General features: G+C 43.1%; 1 protein-coding gene across 2 annotated transcripts in view; it reads left to right on the plus strand.

The window, feature by feature from the left end:
• Spmip3 (sperm microtubule inner protein 3) overlaps positions 1-17490 on the plus strand; it is a 23386-nt gene extending 5896 nt beyond the window's left edge. The window contains exons 2-6 of one of the 2 annotated variants that reach the window (XM_006250332.5): positions 2150-2218; positions 8321-8416; positions 10771-10943; positions 17094-17210; positions 17349-17490. In XM_006250332.5, coding sequence (XP_006250394.1) covers positions 2163-2218; positions 8321-8416; positions 10771-10943; positions 17094-17203 — 435 coding nt within the window. In that variant the 5' untranslated portion in view covers positions 2150-2162 and the 3' untranslated portion in view covers positions 17204-17210; positions 17349-17490. The remainder of the gene's footprint in view (positions 1-2149; positions 2219-8320; positions 8417-10770; positions 10944-17093; positions 17211-17348) is intronic. The other variant, NM_001109549.1, reaches the window with a different exon arrangement.
• The last annotated feature ends 1869 nt before the right edge of the window (positions 17491-19359 follow it).

Raw genomic sequence — 19359 nt, forward strand, 5'->3', positions numbered from 1 at the left:
CCCAGGTTCCCAGCAGCAGGGGCTGAGATGAGGAAATATGACACACAAACACGAGGTAGCCACAAAGAAGCTCTGAATCATATGACACGCCGCCAAATGCACGTCGTGGTATGAAGTGAGCTGAACCAGACACAGGAGGATGAGAACGAATGTCCTCTCCGTAAGAGAAGCACAGCTGACCTGAGAGTAGTGATTGGGGATGGGGGAGGGGTGGGTGTGGAAAGGGAGGGGGTTAGAATGGATCAGCAAACAGGGTCTACACGGGTCTCATTAATATGCACATATAGCATATAGTTTAAAATTTTTAAGTAGGACTCTTGGGGGAAAATATACTATGCAATAAACAGGCTTCTCGGGATCTATCACTAACCAGTGTAGTTATTACAATGTATTGCTATTAGGAAATTTCAGATTGATTTGAAAAACAAACTGAGACAGAAAATAGAGTGACCAGGAACCCTGAGGGGGAATTAAACTTGACTATTAAAGGAGGAGAGGTGGCCTTGGCCTCACATACATTTCCTCCCCCAACCCTTTCTCCCTCCCGATTACTTTTCCTCCTGGCTTCTTCTGATAGTCCCGATTTTGCTTTGGCTGAGTTCTCTTGGTGCCCTGGGTTGTTTGGGTATAACTCAGTAATTATGATGGATGGCTCTTGAGTCTGAGGATTCCAGCCCTGGCTCCCTTGTAACTTGCACAAGTTACTTGCCTTCTTGTGAGTCAAATAGTCCCAGCGGTTTGCAGACTTGACCCAAGAACGCCGTTAGTTAGAGCGTGCTTACCTGGTACATGTCAAGTTTCTCCTTTCTCAAGAGTGCCTTTAAGTCACAGAGCACGCCCACACACAGAGAGGTAACCAATACACAGAGCTGAGAAAAACTTGCACAGGACACAAGAATGTCCATCTAGGGTTCTCTGGCTAGCAGGAGTTGCCTTGTTCATGCAAATTAGCTCTCTTTATGTAGAGAGTAGACGACCTATCCATCATGTGAGCTGTCTACAGCATACATAATGGCACTCTAGAAACATTAGTCCTCTCTCCCACCCCACTCACTTTCCCTCCCCATTATGGACTTTCTCACATGAATGTTTAAATGTATTGTTTGATTATGGAAAGCCATATTCTCCAATAAATTTTCAGAGACCAGTTATAAAACATAAGGCAAGAAACAACATGGTTTAAGGTGAGTATGAAAATTAAAAAATAAAAAGGCTCAGAAGGGAGAGTTTTTGAAAGAACACAGACTACTGAGGTTTGGTCTGTTGCTGGGTACTGCAATGCTAAATTCTGTACCTAAAGGTCAAGTAGCTTTTATATTTGCAAGCGTTTGTTCCGGAGGCCTTGTTCCTTGATTTAAAATTATTGGTTAAATAAAATTAGCTCCAGCCCATTTCCGGGGGCACTAGAGATAGCTGGGCTTGAAGTGACCTGGTTGGAGGAGAGAGAGGGGAGAGGGAGGAAGAAGATGCCACGGGTTGAGTCGAGGAAACATGGCTCTGAGGGCTGACCAATTGAAGTTAAGAGCAGCCCAAGATGAAACATAGTGAGTAATAACTCAGGGTTATCAATAGGAAAGTAAATTCTAATAGCATAGAAGGCAGATATCTGCCCAGCTCTTGTGCTGTTTAAGGCTTACTGTAAATAATGAGAGTTGTGTGTCTTTTATCCAGGAACCAAATGACCAAAGGTGGGGCAGAAACCCCAGATTGGGATTAAAAATTTCAGCAACACAATCAGGTTTGGGTGGGGCCAGAGGAAGCTTGTAAGACAGTGACACAAAATTCAGGAAGCTGTTTCCAGAATGGCCTAATTGGCTTCTCTGGTGATGTAGTAAGATACTGACCAAAAGCAGCTTGAGGAGGAGGGGGTTTATTTAGCTTACAAGTTACAGTCCATCGTGGAAGAGAGAAAGACAGGAACTCGAGGCAGGAATCTAGAGACAGGAACTGAAGCAGAAACCCATGGTGAAGCCTTGCTTTCTGACTTGCTTCAAAAGGCCGAGGTTCAGCTGCCTTTCTTTGCAGCCTAGGTCTACCCGCCTAGCAAGGGCTTGCCTTTAGATAGTCCAGATCTGAACTGGAGCAATAGCTAATGCCTGGGAATGAATGTAGATTGGCAGTGTGAACTTTCACTCCACAACTCTTTCAGATGCCCATCAATCATGACAACCATCCGACTACGAGAATTTGTAGAGCGTCGTCCAATGCTTCCACCTAGGTAAGGCTCTCGGATTAAAAAAAAAACCACCAGATTGAGGGGCAGCTGCTACTGGGGATTGGAGGTAGGGGTGTTGTGTCAAGTGAGTCCTTGAGTTTAGACAAAGTTGTGGGGTTTGTAGGGTTTTGGTTTTTTTTTTTTAAGACTTAAACAATATGCATGCATTCGGGGTGTGTGTGTGTGTGTGTGTGTGTGTGTGTGTGTGTGTGTGTGTGTGTGTGTGTGACATGCTTGCAAGTGCCCCTGAAGGCCATAAGAGGACATTAGGTATTAGGTCCTGGATCTCAAGCTGTCTGATATGAATGCTGAGAACTGAACCAGGATCCTTCGGAAGAACATGGGTGGGGGGGTCTTAACCACTGAGCCAATCTCCAGCTCCAAGTGTATGCAAAGTCGTGAGATAAGAATTACCTTCTTTGCAGAATCCAAGCAACCAGAAAATGTCAAATACCCAAAATATGAGACAGATGCTGGTTTTCTCCTGAAACGGGCTTCACCAGAAATAAGGGCAAACTAAAACCCAAACTTTGAATCAGAACCATTTGTTTTTGGGGGTAAATAAAACCACCACATTTCTCTGCAATATGAGAGCTGACCAAATAAGGTGAGACCAAGGGGAGGCTTTCGTTCATTCTCCCAGGCCATATATCACATGGGCTAATACACCCTATAGGTATACTTTACTGTGCTGGGTTTATCTTGCTGGGAGACAGCAGGTACCATTCATAAGTCCTAAGCCCTCTTTCCCATTAACCCCTACTATGAGGTCTGCAGAGACTTAGAAACCAAGAATTCTGGGGCAGCAAGCTTCACACCCTGGGGGCCACCTTCTTTTTTAAGCTTTTTAAAATTACTTTCAAGTTGTTATAAACATGAATGGGTTCTAGATTTAGAGTCAAGAAGGGTACAAGAAAAGGAGGTGGATTCTTCCTCCACAGTTAAGGAAAGCTACCCTAGGACAGACTTGTAGCAGGGGAGTCCTGCCATAGAGGCCTGGAGAGGCCATTGCTTGAAGCTCTGTAAGCCTGGATTACATTGCAGACCCAAAGCTGTTGGCCATACCAGAGCAGTGGAATTTCTGTCAAGGAGAGCTGCACCTCAGAAGTAGAACTAGTACAAGAGAGAGAGACATGTTGTGCAGTCAACAAAACTGGAGGGAGTGGGATATCACGAAGGGTCATCTAAACCCTTGAACATCAGCCAGAGATAACAGAAAGTGGGGTTTGCAGTGTTTCTTTGGTCCAGTAGTTCCTTAGTATGCCCCATTTCCTCCCACTTGGGATGGTATTATAGAATCTGTGCCATTGTATTTGGAAGTAGGTGATCTGGTTGGTCTATGGTGATTGATTTTACAGGGGTTACAATTAAGAGATTGCATGAGTCTCAGAAGAGACTTTGACCCTTGGGCCTTTACACGGCGCTGAGACTGTGATAGAGTTTGAGGCTGTTTGAAGCTGGACTAAATGCATTTTGCCTCATGGCGTGGCTATACGCCTGTGGGTGCCAAGGAGTGGAATGTGATGGTTTGAGTAAGACTGGTTTCATAGGTTCAGTTGAATAATAATTCATAATTCATTTGAATGAATTAGGATGTAAAGCTCTCAACTACTACTCCAACACCGTGCCTATCCACTTCCCACCATGATGGCCATGGACTAACCCTCTGAAGTAGTAAGCAAGTGTCCAATGAAACACTCTGTTTTATAAGAGTTGCTTTGGTCATGGTGTCTCTTCACAGCAGCAGACTAAGAAAAATATTAACCATAACAGTCTCGGAGACATCAGACACCACTGCAAGGTCAGCTCATTCTACCTAGAAAGACAGAAGCATCTTGAAAAGACACTTTTCAGTCTCTAGCTACTAACGTCTCATTACTCTTGTTTCATCACTGGTGAAAGTAGGAGCTATTGTTCCCATTTTTCTGATGAGCAAATGGAACCTCTCCTCTCATTTCTTGAGGAAATACCTACCATACATGGGGTCAGTACATCCTGGGTGATAAGAGGGTACACTGGCCAACTCCAGTCCTGCCTTTATCTCATTTTCTGTATTTGTTCATATCCTTAGCTGAGATACTTAGCCCCAAGCTTCTCGACCATGCTGTAGCATTCGCCGCTGTCATTATGACATTGCCTAGATTTGGCTGTTACCATGAGATGAGCTTCAAGTGAGAGGACCCCCATGCCTGAACACTGCAGATACAGCTAAGCTTCCTAACGGTTCTTCTGATTGAAACCACCTTTCTCTGTCCCTTTGGTACATTAGGTTTGCTTGCTGTCTGCCTAGAAGTAGGAGAATCACATAGTCCAAACAGAAATAGTGCTGAATTTCTCTGGAAAATAACAATCCTACATATACTGTAGATGGCTCTATATAAGACATAAAATTTAGGGACTGGGTTTGTTTCATGGCTCTGGTATTCACTAGCTGCATAGTATCCAGAATGTGCACTTAGCCTCTCTGAGCTTCTTTTACTATTATAAAACAGTTATAAAAACAGGGAGCTCATGTTTACTTTGCTAGGTGCCTGATAATTAGATGGGATCCTATTGTTAAGACTGGAGGCCCAGCACAGGTGACTCAGAAGAACACATAATGGTATCCCTTTGCATAGACAGACAAACTCGCTCCTGAACTCACCCATGTATACTGAATGTTCTCTGTGTCTAAGTCCAGATCCTGTTCTGGTTACAGCCATCTTCCCAGGGGATAGGTCTAGTCTTGTGTAGGTTGAACCCACCCTTTCCAAGCTGTCAGGGGCATGCAAACAATGTACAGTGTAAGCAGACACAGCAGGCTTACCCACTTACCTCAGGAGGGCTTTCTATGACTGATTCAGCAACCAGTACCCTGTAGGCACAGCCTAACACATGGGGCATCCCCATTCATTCATCCTTTCCCTCAAGCCAAACCTCCTACTGCAAAGCCCCTGGCTAAGCCAGACGCGTTTCTCCTTAAGGTAAATTTTGTTACTCTCTCACTACTTTAATGGTTGAACTAGAAGCTTTCTCATGTTCCAGGTTAAGGTGACACGTGAGAACTTAGAAAACTCACACTAAAGAATCAGAGGGAGATGAGCAGGCAAGGTAGAGAACACCTCTAACCCAAATATTAAAGAGGCTGAGGTAGGAGGATTGTGAGTTTTGGGGTCAGCATGGACAATTCAGAGACCCAGTCTCAAAATAAAAATAAAGGTGGGGCTGAGACTCAGTGATAGAACTCCTGCTTAGCAGGCATAAGTCCCTGGTTCAACAGGCAGCTCTGACAAGGCAGGAAAGGTGTGGCTAACTGAGCAAGACATGCAAAAGGAAGAGAGAAAAGTTAGAAGCAAAATGAGCCATCTCTTTCTCTCCCACATATCTCCTCATTTCTCCACTCAGCCTGCTCCTCCACCCCCAAGCTGCTCATTCTCCCCACCTCTCTCCACTTCAGCCTGATCGGCTAGGGGTCTCTTCCAAGGGACTGCAGTGGGTCACACTACTGGAGGCCAGGGAGGATGGCTCCATTCTTGAAGCAATGGCTAGAGCAGGATGAACTTCTTTAGAGGCTCAGCAGGCTTTGGTGTACAGATTATGTCAGAGAAGATCAAGCAGCCTGCTGCAGACAGCACAGTAGCCACCAGAACCATGTCCCCAATGTCTGATTCCTCATGAGCCTCGACTCTAGGGGTCTCCTTCTACCTCAGTGCTCAGAACTAGAGGCTTGCCTATGTGGCACGTCCATTTCCCACACACTCAGCAATGTCATTTGGTCTCTATTTTTGGGCCAACTTCTTTCTCCTCTTATGACTTAATCCCTGGTGTAACTCAGGGCTCACTTCTATTATCTTAGCCACTAGGCAGGCCCAGGCAACCTGTGGTTGATCAGAAAATTACAGCCCTCTGAGATCTGTTTGCACAGACAGAACCTGACTTGCCCAGCACTTGATTTGATTCACACTAGACAGTCATGCCCCCTTGACTCCTGTAATCATTCAGGTCTCCAGTGGTTCCCAAAGGCCAGTATGTTGAAGACCTGGTCTTTCTCCTGCCACAGGTGCTATGGAGGGGTGGCAGAACTTTTAGAAGAATGCACTCCTACCATGATATGCTATGTAGTGGAAGCAACAGGACAATTAATCAGTCACAGACTGAAACCATAAGGCAAAATCACCTTTATTTATTTTTTAAATTTTGGTATAATTTTTAATGATATTTTAATTTTTTGCCAGTTGTCAAAGTCATTATTATTATTATTACTATTATTCTTTTTTTTAATCCGGAGCTGAGGACCGAACCCAGGGCCTTGCGCTTTCTAGGCAAGTGCTCTAACCACTGAGCTAAATCCCCAACCCCTATTATTACTATTATAATTATTAATTTACATTTCAAATGTTGTCCCCCTTTTCAGTCCCCCCTCCACAAACCCCCCACCCCATCACCTTTGCCTCTAAGAGGTTGCTCCCCCACCTACCCACCCACTCCCACCTCTCCCCTCCAGCATCCCCCTTCTCTGGGGCATCAGCTGAAGGGGATGGCAACCCCATAGGAAGAACAACAGTATCAACTAACCAGACCTGTCACAGCTCCCAGGGACTAAGCTGCCAACCAAAGAGCATACATGGGCCTGTTCCTGTCTCCCGCTACATACGTAGCTGAGGACTGGCTTACCCAGCATTTGTGGGAGAAGATGTACTTGGTCCTTTATTGTTTTTAAGATGATTTATCTGATCTGTGTTACAGTAACAAAAAGCTAACATGCACACATACTCTACTCTGAACTGAGCTTTGATTTAGTCTTGGCTTATGTGTGACTTCCCTCCTCTATAGAGTCTTGCCCATACTCTTAGCCTAAGAAAACCCTAGACACCCAGCCCTCCTTAGTGGCCCATTAGCTTGTCCGCTACCCTCTGTCAGTAGGTTCCCTTTGTATGTTAATCTGACAGCTTTTGCAGAAGGGTTTTTGGACCTCACTCTCTATCCTAGTCTCCTGTCTCGATGATATTACCAATGACCTACTCCCCAAGCCCCATCTCCATAAGCTCTACCACTTCCCAACGGCGTCATCACGGGGCGCGAGGCTTCCACATACCTCTGCATTTCGGATGCAGAAACAACTCAAGCTCACACCCCAGACATACTTCTTCCCATGCAGGTTACGCTTCAAAACAAGAACCAAGGTGGTGGCAAATCCTGGTAATGCCAGCACTGAAGCAGGAAGATGGTAATAAGTTCAGGGCCAGCCAAGAGAGACATGTGGAGACACATATGGAGAGACACACCTGACTGTCCTCACCACACAGCTCTTAGATGAGACTAGAATCCTCCTCCCAGACTTACTATCACATGCCTTGACATTACCGTTCTATATAATCAATTATTACAGCTAAGTTAAAAAAAAACTTGCTATGGAATCTTATAAACATTTCAAAGGTTAAATAATAAGGAATTCTCATTTTTTTATTCCTGTGTTTCAGCCATTATCAACATCTGTTTCATTGACTTTAAGAATTTTATTTCACTTTATGTGTATGTTCCTGAGTATATATATATGTACCACATGTGTGCCAGTATCCTCAGGGTCTAGAAAAGGGCATCAGATGCCTGGGAAGTGGAGTTATGGAACGTTGTGAGCTGTCAGATGTGGGTTCTGGGCACTGATCTGGGTCCTCTGCAAGAGCAGCCAGTGCTCTAAACTGCTCTAAACTGTCTCTCCTTGACGTTGGTTACACAGACTGTCTCCCCATCTCTTTCCAGCCTTTTCTCCTCTCCTCCCACTCTCTGTCCCACCCTCCTTCCCTCTCCTCCTTTTTTCTTTTCCCTACTCTTTTGACCTAATACACGACATGCTAAGTATTTCCCTGTGAGTCCTGGAAGTAAATGACATTCTGTTACAGGTTTTAGAGGTTACTGGGGAAGGGAAACCAGCCAATACCACAAACTCAGGTCTGCTGGAAAGACACTTATTATGAACAACAACCAACATGGCTGGAAAATTCCATTGGCTTCAGTCACTCGGAACAGGGCACAAAGTGCAGATAAATTATCTATCACACACCAGCTGGTATGCCTCTGGAAAGAACAGCCTGTAGTGACTGTTTTTTTCTCGCTTACTTCCTCTAGGCTATATATCACTCACCAAGGAAGGGACGTCAAAGGCTGGACAACTGGGCAACTGGCAAGACTCCATTTTGATTACAGTGTGAAGAAGGCTCCAAGGTGAGACATAGCCTTAAATCTTAATTTCTAAGAATATCACCAAATCTAAGAGGATAAGTAAAGTGGGCTATATTATCTTTTTTTTAAAGATTAATTTTTTAAAAAATTATGTATGTGTCTGTATGTGGGTACATATACCTGAGTGCAGGTACCCATGGAGACCAGAAGTCAGCTGCCCTACGGGGGTGCTGTGAATTGAACTCAGGTTCTCAGTAGGAGCTGAGCCATTTCTCCAGTCCCTAGCTGCACAATCTTAATAGTAACAATAATAATACTGTTCATCACAAGTGTTATCTGATAGTTAGAAGTAGGGGGATACACCAAACTATTAAAAATGTTGGAGCTTCCTGATTTTGGTTTTGTGGGACTTGAAGTGTTGAGATTGAACCCTTTAAAGCCCCAAGTATGCTAAGCATGAACTCCACCAAGGAGTTGCATCTCTAGCATTGACAATAACGGCTTTGTTTGCATTTTTCACAAGTAGTAATATTATTAGTACCTTGTCCTTTTTCCTTACTCCTTTGTCTATTTCGCAGATTTTCTCAAAGAACATATTGCTTCCACAACCAGCAATAAATGTAGGATTTTTATTAAATCATCTATGAAATTCAAGAAACATTATGTAGTTTAGAATTCCAGATTGGCAAAGCAACTTAAACTTGCTAGCATTTGATTTCATTCTCAGTAGAGTTATAAGTCTGGTCTTTGTGGTTCCTTCTGATCTGTGTGTGGCTTTCACAAAAAAGAAAAGCAAAATAAATAAATAAATAAATAAATAAATATAACCACGGATATGTTAACCTTATTTTCTGGTTCAGAAAAGCTAGAAACTATAGGAGGCCAAAAAAAAAAGTGTCAATTTAAGGAATTTATAAAATGTTTGATTTGGGGCAATTTTCACATTCTGAGTATTGCACTCCCAAATAAAAGAATTGGTGTAGCAATTCTAAGGCAGATAAAGCACTTGGCATGAGTATCATCATTTGAACTCACCATCTCCTACACATTACAGTTTCACTTCTCTTAGTGATCGCTGTCCAGCCAACCCCCCACCGGGGTGGGGCTGGCACCACCTGTACTGAGAGCCGTGTAGAGTCTGCCTTTAGATCATGCAGCTGGAAACAGCTTTGAGCTCATCCTGACCCAGTTAGGAATACAGCACAAAGGGGTGGTAGATCGTTAGTTCTCAGTGTTAGTCATTGTGTGCCCGCCTGCTCATACAACAATACACACGTGGAACTCAGAAAACCCAGGGATCAAATTCAGGTCACCAGCCTTTGCTCAGTGAGCCATCTCGATGGGCCAAGTGACATGTCTCGACCTAGGTCATGCAATTACCGTAAACGTTAGGCCTAAAATGTAATCCATAGTTTCCAAGTCCCAGTTCAGGGCTCTTGGCACTAAGTCGAGTATTTGCTTCGATTAACTTCTGCTGTTAAGTTTTCGGGAATAAGGTCCTATTATATTATTCAGGCTGGCCTCAAAATTCAAGCTGAGCTCAGGTGATCTTCCGCCACAGCCTTTGGAGTCACTGGGAACTATAGGTTCCATTGTACATGGCTCAATATGCTATTTAGAACTGAGTCCCCTACTAGAAAACAAACAGAGGAAATAACAGGAAATAACTATATATGTACATAGTTTGTTTCGTGCCTTGTTGGAAAACATTTTAAAGAAATTGAATATATCCAATCTCATTCTAAGATGGGAAAAGAATCCTGAAGCAATGAGGAGCATTACTGATTTCACATCTGCCATTTCTGATGTCTCCCTACTTTTTCCAACATGAAGGTGTCCCATTCCTTTTTTTTTTTTTTTTTTTTTTTTTTTTTTTTTTTTTTTTTTTTTTGGTTCTTTTTTTCGGAGCTGGGGACTGAACCCAGGGCCTTGCGCTTCCTAGGCAAGTGCTCTACCACTGAGCTAAATCCCCACCCGTGTCCCATTCCTTCTATTAGCACAAAAGTCCCTTGAAAAGCTTTCTTAGTCTTTGTTGACATCCTTCATTGCCAGACGTGCTGAAACAGAATACACGTACATTTGCAAGGTCTGAGTGCAGGCCACCTAGTGTCCTAATGTACTTACAGCCAAGCCTCAAGCATGCCAGGCCTGTGAGTGAATTCTCCCAGGAATGGATGGATGAAGGATTGGCCATTGTATTTAGACTTCCCGTTTGCTTTTGTCTTTAAGGATAATTGGGGAGGAGTACGGGAAGGTTACAACCGTTCTACAGAACACCAAGATGAGCCACGGAGTTAGTCTAGCTTAAAGAATGCTTTGACTCCTAGATTGCAGCTCATGAGAAAATGGACCCGTTCTCCAAAGGTGCTCAGCAAGCTCTTTTTGTTTCAATACAGACCCCTCATAGACTTGGCAATTCCACCTAGGAGCAAAACTCCGTACGAGCCGCAATTAGACCAGCAAACGCTCTTTCGATACATCTGTTATAGAAGATTGTCAAGGCCTACGGACAAGTGGCATAATGAGACAACTTATGAAAGAAGCTACTCCCTGCCGTTCTATGAGCTCGGTAAGCGCTGTCACCTAGCTGAGATTAATCTTGCTGGTGGGCCGAGATCAGCTGGTCATGGGGGCTCTCTGCCTCAAGGGGCGTGACTGGGACCAGTCAGACTGGCAGAGATGCATATGCAGAGCTGGGAGTTGAAACGGATCAAAGGGGAGCCCAAGCCTCCTTCCTTTCTTTCTAGCTCCCTGAATCTGAGACCAAAAGGGTGAATGAAGGTCCTTCACCGTCCTCAGAAGCTAACCTGCTGAGCACTGGAAATAGACTCTTGAGTGTACCCGTGCTCTAAGGGAACCCTTCTAAATACCTATAACAATAATTTTCACCACAGTTCAGAAGTTCTACACTCCCCTGGTAGCCCATCTGTATGAGGGTCCTCTTGGTGGGCAGAGGGGATCCTGGGTATTCATGTGACAAAAGGTGGTCTTACACTTTGGTGGGTTCTTATTTACCCCCATACAGCTCTCTGGGCTGAGTACTGTTTTAACCAGGGGGAGCCAAGTTTCCAAGATGTCTGATGAATTACACACCAGGAGGAAAGAGACAGAATTCATCCCACATTGCTTTCCAGCATGGCTCACCTCAAAGCTATACTGCCTGTCACAGCCTGCACTGCTAATTGTTAACAGTTTTCCCTAAAGAGAGTTCCCGTCTTTTTACTGAAAAACAGAAAACTGTTGATACAAGTGTAACCACAACTCTAGAGGCTGAAGCTTGCAGACTGGAAGTTCAAAGCTGACCTGGGCTACAAAATGAGTTTAAGAGTGGTAGATTTGGAAAAGATTTCCCTTCTGTCTCTTGTCCCCAGAAAAGGCAGCTGCAATCTGGAGGGATGCTGGAGTCAGGAGGGAAGAAATGTCCATGTTGAAAGTCAGAAAAAAAATTCTAAAAGAGCTCCATTCACTCTTCAGAAAGCTTTCTCTGATAGCTGCTAGAAAACTTTCTAAAAGAGCTGTGTCAGCTCCCCAAGTAATTCTTGGGATTTAAGGTCAGGAATCCGGTTAGAAAAACCTCTAAAAGAGCTATGAAAAATTCTAAAAGAGCTGTGTTCTCTATGAATTTTCCAACTAAAATCAGAAATCCTGAAAAGCTGTGTTTGCTCTCCAGAGATCTTCAGACAGCTCAGCTCTTGCTATAGAAAAATTCTAAAAAAGAACTTTTGCTATTGCTCTCTGCTAGCTTTATAAGACTCAAAGTGAGCCTTAGCTACCGGGAGACCCCCAAACAAGACTCAAGAATGGAGACTGATGCAAGAGCAAGAGGTTTATTGTTGTAGCACACTGAGGCCATCCTGCACCCAGGAGAGGCGACCTTCTCTCTCTCTCTTGTATGCTTTTTATACAGTTTTTGAGGGCAGATTGTAGGAACAGCAACTAGGCATGCAATGATTGGTGGATCTGAGAGTACCATTCTGACCACACCTGGACCTAAATTAGTGCTGTTCCAGGCCAACCCTGAACTCAGGAGTCTGCCTGCATTAGTAAGCATAAACAACACCAACAACAGTTTCCAGTCAGATTCCCTAGATTAATGAAATATTTTTCATTCTTACTATTATTACATGCTTGTTTCTATAGTGTGTTTAAAACACCTCATAGCAGAGTACAGTTCTGTTATAAGGGCACCATTAAAATGCTCTAGCCTTTGCCTCATTGTAAAAGGCAGTTGTCTTTAACCTATGCCTTCCTTGGACACTCCCTGTTACATACAAAGGACCTGCTAGGGATTCTAAAGAGTTATGATTGGGATGGAGGCTCCCGCAGGCATGAATTTAGAGATGGCAGACTGTCTGTCCTCCATACAATATAGGAAAGGAGATCAAGAGTCTAGGGTTAGGACAGCAAAATAAAATTCAAATGATTTTTATTACATTTTAATATAATCTAATAATATCTATTAATTGTAAACTAAAGAAAGGAGCTTTGATTCAGCCCCCCCTTTTCTATATTTAAAATTTAAAATTTTCCAAACTGCATTCTTATTTGTCACGTGTGTGCTCATGCACGTGAGCATAAAGAGCTCACAGATAAACTGGTGGAGTTGGTCCTCTCCTTCCACTATCTGGAGCCAAAGGATTGAACCCAATTTGTTAGACTTGGCTATAAGTGCCTTTTCCTACTGACCATCTCCCTGGCACCCACATTTTAATTATATCCCTTTAAGTGTCTTTTAAAAAAAAAAAGATTTATTTATTATATTCAAGTACACTCTAGCTGTCTTCAGATACACCAGAAGAGGGCGTCAGATTTCATTACAGATGATTGTAAGCCACCATGTGGTTGCTGGGATTTGAACTCAGGACCTCTGGAAGAGCAGTCAGTACTTTAACCATTGAGCCATCTCTCCACCTCTCCCCAAGTGTCTTAAAATACTTTTATTGTACAGGGATTCTTTAAAGATAGTGTGTTAACAATGAAAGCTGTGCTAAGAGGAAAACTCATAGCGCTGAGTGCCTGCAGAAAGAAACAGGAAAGAGCATATGTCAGCAGCTTGACAGCACACCTAAAAGCTCTAGAACAAAAAGAAGCAAATACACCCAGGAGGAGTAGAAGGCAGGAAATAATCAAACTCAGAGCTGAAATCAACCAAGTAGAAACAAAAAGGACCATAGAAAGAATCAACAGAACCAAAGTTGGTTCTTTGAGAAAATCAACAAGATAGATAAACCCTTAGCCAGACTAATGAGAGGACACAGAGAGTGTGTCCAAATTAACAAAATCAGAAATGAAAAGGGAGACATAACTACAGATTCAGAGGAAATTCAAAAAATCATCAGATCTTACTATAAAAGCCTATATTCAACAAAACTTGAAAATCTGCAGGAAATGGACAATTTCCTAGACAGATACCAGGTACCAAAGTTAAATCAGGAACAGATAAACCAGTTAAACAACCCCATAACTCCTAAGGAAATAGAAGCAGTCATTAAAGGTCTCCCAACCAAAAAGAGCCCAGGTGCAGATGGGTTCAGTGGAGAATTCTATCAGACCTTCATAGAAGACGTCATACCAATACTATCCAAACTATTCCACAAAATTGAAACAGATGGAGCGCTACCGAATTCCTTCTACGAAGCCACAATTACTCTTATACCTAAACCACACAAAGACACAACAAAGAAAGAGAACTTCAGACCAATTTCCCTTATGAAATACTCAATACGCAAAAATACTCAATAAAATTCTGGCAAACCGAATCCAAGAGCACATCAAAACAATCATCCACCATGATCAAGTAGGCTTCATCCCAGGCATGCAGGGATGGTTTAATATACGGAAAACCATCAACGTGATCCATTATATAAACAAACTGAAAGAACAAAACCACATGATCATTTCATTAGATGCTGAGAAAGCATTTGACAAAATTCAACACCCCTTCATGATAAAAGTCCTGGAAAGAATAGGAATTCAAGGCCCATACCTAAACATAGTAAAAGCCATATACAGCAAACCAGTTGCTAACATTAAACTAAATGGAGAGAAACTTGAAGCAATCCCACTAAAATCAGGGACTAGACAAGGCTGCCCACTCTCTCCCTACTTATTCAATATAGTTCTTGAAGTTCTAGCCAGAGCAATCAGACAACAAAAGGAGGTCAAGGGGATACAGATTGGAAAAGAAGTCAAAATATCACTATTTGCAGATGATATGATAGTATATTTAAGTGATCCCAAAAGTTCCACCAGAGAACTACTAAAGCTGATAAACAACTTCAGCAAAGTGGCTGGGTATAAAATTAACTCAAATAAATCAGTAGCGTTCCTCTACACAAAAGAGAAACAAGCCGAGAAAGAAATTAGGGAAACGACACCCTTCATAATAGACCCAAATAATATAAAGTACCTCGGTGTGACTTTAACCAAGCAAGTAAAAGATTTGTACAATAAGAACTTCAAGACTCTGAAGAAAGAAATTGAAGAAGACCTCAGAAGATGGAAAGATCTCCCATGCTCATGGATTGGCAGGATTAATATAGTAAAAATGGCCATTCTACCAAAAGCGATCTACAGATTCAATGCAATCCCCATCAAAATACCAATCCAATTCTTCAAAGAGTTAGACAGAACAATTTGCAAATTCATCTGGAATAACAAAAAACCCAGGATAGCTAAAACTATCCTCAACAATAAAAGGACTTCAGGGGGAATCACTATCCCTGAACTCAAGCAGTATTACAGAGCAATAGTGATAAAAACTGCATGGTATTGGTACAGAGACAGACAGATAGACCAATGGAACAGAATTGAAGACCCAGAAATGAACCCACACACCTATGGGCACTTGATTTTTGACAAAGGAGCCAAAACCATCCAATGGAAAAAAGATAGCATTTTCAGCAAATGGTGCTGGTTCAACTGGAGGTCAACATGTAGAAGAATGCAGATCGATCCATGCTTATCACCCTGTACAAAGCTTAAGTCCAAGTGGATCAAGGACCTCCACATCAAACCAGACACACTCAAACTAATAGAAGAAAAACTAGGGAAGCATCTGGAACACATGGGCACTGAAAAAAATTTCCTGAACAAAACACCAATGGCTTATGCTCTAAGATCAAGAATCGACAAATGGGATCTCATAAAACTGCAAAGCTTCTGTAAGGCAAAGGACACTGTGGTTAGGACAAAACGGCAACCAACAGGTTAGGAAAAGATCTTTACCAATCCTACAACAGATAGAGGCCTTATATCCAAAATATACAAAGAACTCAAGAAGTTAGACCGCAGGGAGACAAATAACCCTATTAAAAATGGGGTTCAGAGCTAAACAAAGAATTCACAGCTGAGGAATGCCGAATGGCTGAGAAACACCTAAAGAAATGTTCAACATCTTTAGTCATAAGGGAAATGCAAATCAAAACAACCCTGAGATTTCACCTCACACCAGTGAGAATGGCTAAGATCAAAAACTCAGGTGACAGCAGATGCTGGCGAGGATGCGGAGAAAGAGGAACACTCCTCCACTGTTGGTGGGATTGCAGACTGGTACAACCATTTTGGAAATCAGTCTGGAGGTTCCTCAGAAAATTGGACATTGAACTGCCTGAGGATCCAGCTATACCTCTCTTGGGCATACACCCAAAAGATGTCCCAACATATAAAAAAGACACATGCTCCACTATGTTCATTGCACCCTTATTTATAATAGCCAGAAGCTGGAAAGAACCCAGATGCCCTTCAACAGAGGAATGGATACAGAAAATGTGGTACATCTACACAATGGAATATTACTCAGCTATCAAAAACAATGACTTTATGAAATTCGTAGGCAAATGGTTGGAACTGGAAAATATCATCCTGAGTGAGGTAACCCAATCACTTAAAAACACACATGGTATGCATTCATTGATAAGTGGCTATTAGCCCAAATGCTTGAATTACCCTAGATGCCTAGAACAAATGAAACTCAAGACGGATGATCAAAATGTGAATGCTTCACTCCTTCTTTAAAAGGGGAACAAGAATACCCTTGGCAGGGAATAGAGGCAAAGATTAAAACAGACACAGAAGGAACACCCATTCAGAGCCTGCCCCACATGTGGGCCATACATATACAGCCACCCAATTAGACAAGATGGATGAAGCAAAGAAGTGCAGGCCGACAGGAGCCGGATGTAGATCGCTCCTGAGAGACACAGCCAGAATATAGCAAATACAGAGGCGAATGCCAGCAGCAAACCACTGAACTGAGAATAGGACCCCCGTTGAAGGAATCAGAGAAAGAACTGGAAGAGCTTGAAGGGGCTCGAGACCCCATATGTACAACAATGCCAAGCAACCAGAGCTTCCAGGGACTAAGCCACTACCTAAAGACTATACATGGACTGACCCTGGACTCTGACCTCATAGGTAGCAATGAATATCCTAGTAAGAGCACCAGTGGAAGGCGAAGCCCTCGGTCCTGCTAAGACTGAACCCCCAGTGAACTAGATTGTTGGGGGGAGGGCGGCAATGGGGGGAGGATGGGGAGGGGAACACCTATAAAGAAGGGGAGGGGGGAGGAGGATGTTTGCCCAGAAACCGGGAAAGGGAATAACACTCGAAATGTATATAAGAAATACTCAAGTTAATAAAAAAAAAAAAAAAAAGATAGTGTGTTAAAATTTCAGAGGGAGTAGCCCTAAAACAATCACTAATTAGTTTTAAATTCCAGGTTGGGATAAGAAACTAGGCACGATTTCATCGCATCCTAGACCAGTTAACTCAGTACCAGAAGTCTACTGCTGTGATGAGAGGAACGGCTTTGCACGAAGCACTTTTTAAAACTAAAGTAAGCATGGCATTTCAAGAAAACAATTTTGAGCATTTTTTTAGTGACTAAATTAAAAGTAACAGCACTGACTGCCTTTAAGTTTGTCTACAGATGAATCTAATCCTAAATGAATTTTGTGTTGCAAATTCTTTTCAGGGAAAATGTTTGGGAAATCAAGATCTACCTTGAGAACGTGTCATCTGTTGGAGGGGATAGCTTGTGAGGTGCAGTACACTGCTTGTCTGCGACACCACCACATAAACGGTGAAATAAAAATGATGTCAGTGTCATAATGTCACAAGCTGTTAACATCTTGTTGCTGCTACTTACCAACTTCTAATCACCTAACCTTCTCAGTAAGGGTTCATCCATGGGAACAGAGATTATACAGAACTTCCTGTACTTATGATTGTGCCATATTATATATACACACACAGAAGGAGGAAGTGGGGGGGAGCGCCAGAGTGCCAGAGGGAATCTGGTCAAGGAAGAAGACTGGGAGACAAATCTGTAGTGGGAGTTATGACCAGTAAAGGGGGGAAGGGGCTGATGAACATCTGTTTACAGAAGAGTTAACTGTGGCTGCTTGTATTCTAATACTAATTATGTTCCCCAGAAAATTGTTTGCACAGTGAAGTCTGCTTGTAGCTTCTTGGAACCTGCCCCCAGTTGGTTCTGATAGGTAAATAAAGATGCCAACAGCCAATCACTGGAGAGGACAGACAGGCAGAATTTTAGGATTCCTGGGTATGGGGAAGGGGAGGAGGAAGAGGAGGGAAATCTGCCAAGCCATCAGAGTGTGGAGGAGAGGAGAGATGCCAGACCTGAGAAGAGTGGAGGACAGAGAGGCATGACGGCCATGTGAAGGAGCCAGGAGAGCCTGGCCCAGAGGGCTGCCCGACTGGGTCCAGAGCAGCCAAGATAGAACATGGAATCAGTAAGTAGTGATTGGGGATTAACCATGTGGAGGTTAGGCAGTGGCCTGCTATTGTGCTGATTCATGTTGGATATAAAGGCAGTGTGTGTGTCTTTCATTGGGGAACCTAGACCATTGCAGTGGGTAGTAGAATCTGCTCTGGGATTTATTAATTAAACATTAGATGACAGTTAACAGCATCCTTCTCAAGAAGCCTTGATAACTAGGCATAGGCTCCTCAGAAAGAGATAAAGGTTCCCAAAGAAAAGAAATAGCCCCAAAGAAAGGAATCCTGCCTTCCGGGTGCTGGGAGACACTCTCCCACAGCTGACACATCAATTGGCTTCTTACTCAATCCCCCAAAGTTTAGCCTTTCTGTGAACAAATTCCCTCCAAGAACATGGAGTTTCACGTAGTTACAGCTGCCTTCCTTAGTCTCTGACATGATCACCTAGCTATCACCGAGAGATTTGAGGACCAACACAAGAAAGACTAAGGCCAAAAGAAAACAGACCCCAGCCCATCTAGAATAGAATTCAAGGGATACAAAGGAAAAAAAAGCTAGTGTAACTGCATGTATTAGAGAATTAGACTGTTATGTATGGATCAAATTTATGGGCATTATGAATGCAGACTTATGATAGACTCACTCTTGTACTTGTACAGAGACGGAGAAGCTCTGTGATATGCTATGTGTCCGCAAGCTTCCCTGAAGGCTGTGGGGTTCCAGTCCTAGTCCAAAGTTCCAAAACTTGCATGGTGAGTGCCAGTGTGTTAAGTCCTGGTCCAAGTCTGAAGGCCTGGTTCAGTCCAAATGAGTTTCCTGAACTTAAATACTTAGTCCCTCATTGGTGGCCCTGTTTGGGGAGGTTTAAAAGATGTGGTCTTGCTAAAGGAAATGTCATTAAGGACAGGATTTTAAAAGCCACATACCACTCCCAGCGGTCTCTCCCTTATGGGTGCTGTTGAAGATGGAAGCTCTCAGCTTGCTGCTCCGGTCACTCTTGATGACCTCACTTTCCCAACAGGACTCATCCCTCTGCATCAGGTAGCAGCTCGTGATGGACAGCTCAAGTTGCAGGATAACTTGGTAGCTTAAGGTCAAACATTTCAGTCTCTATTGAGGCCCACCAGCAGGCCAAGAACTTTCTGAAAAGGAAAGTTTGCTGCAAGACAGAAGGGTCTGGCTCTGTGTTCTAAAGACCTGCTCTGTGATTCTGCACCTGCCTAGAATTCCCTTATTTCAATTAT

The sequence above is a fragment of the Rattus norvegicus genome, chromosome 13 (assembly GCF_036323735.1).
Source record: "Rattus norvegicus strain BN/NHsdMcwi chromosome 13, GRCr8, whole genome shotgun sequence".
Classification (NCBI taxonomy): Eukaryota; Metazoa; Chordata; class Mammalia; order Rodentia; family Muridae; genus Rattus; species Rattus norvegicus.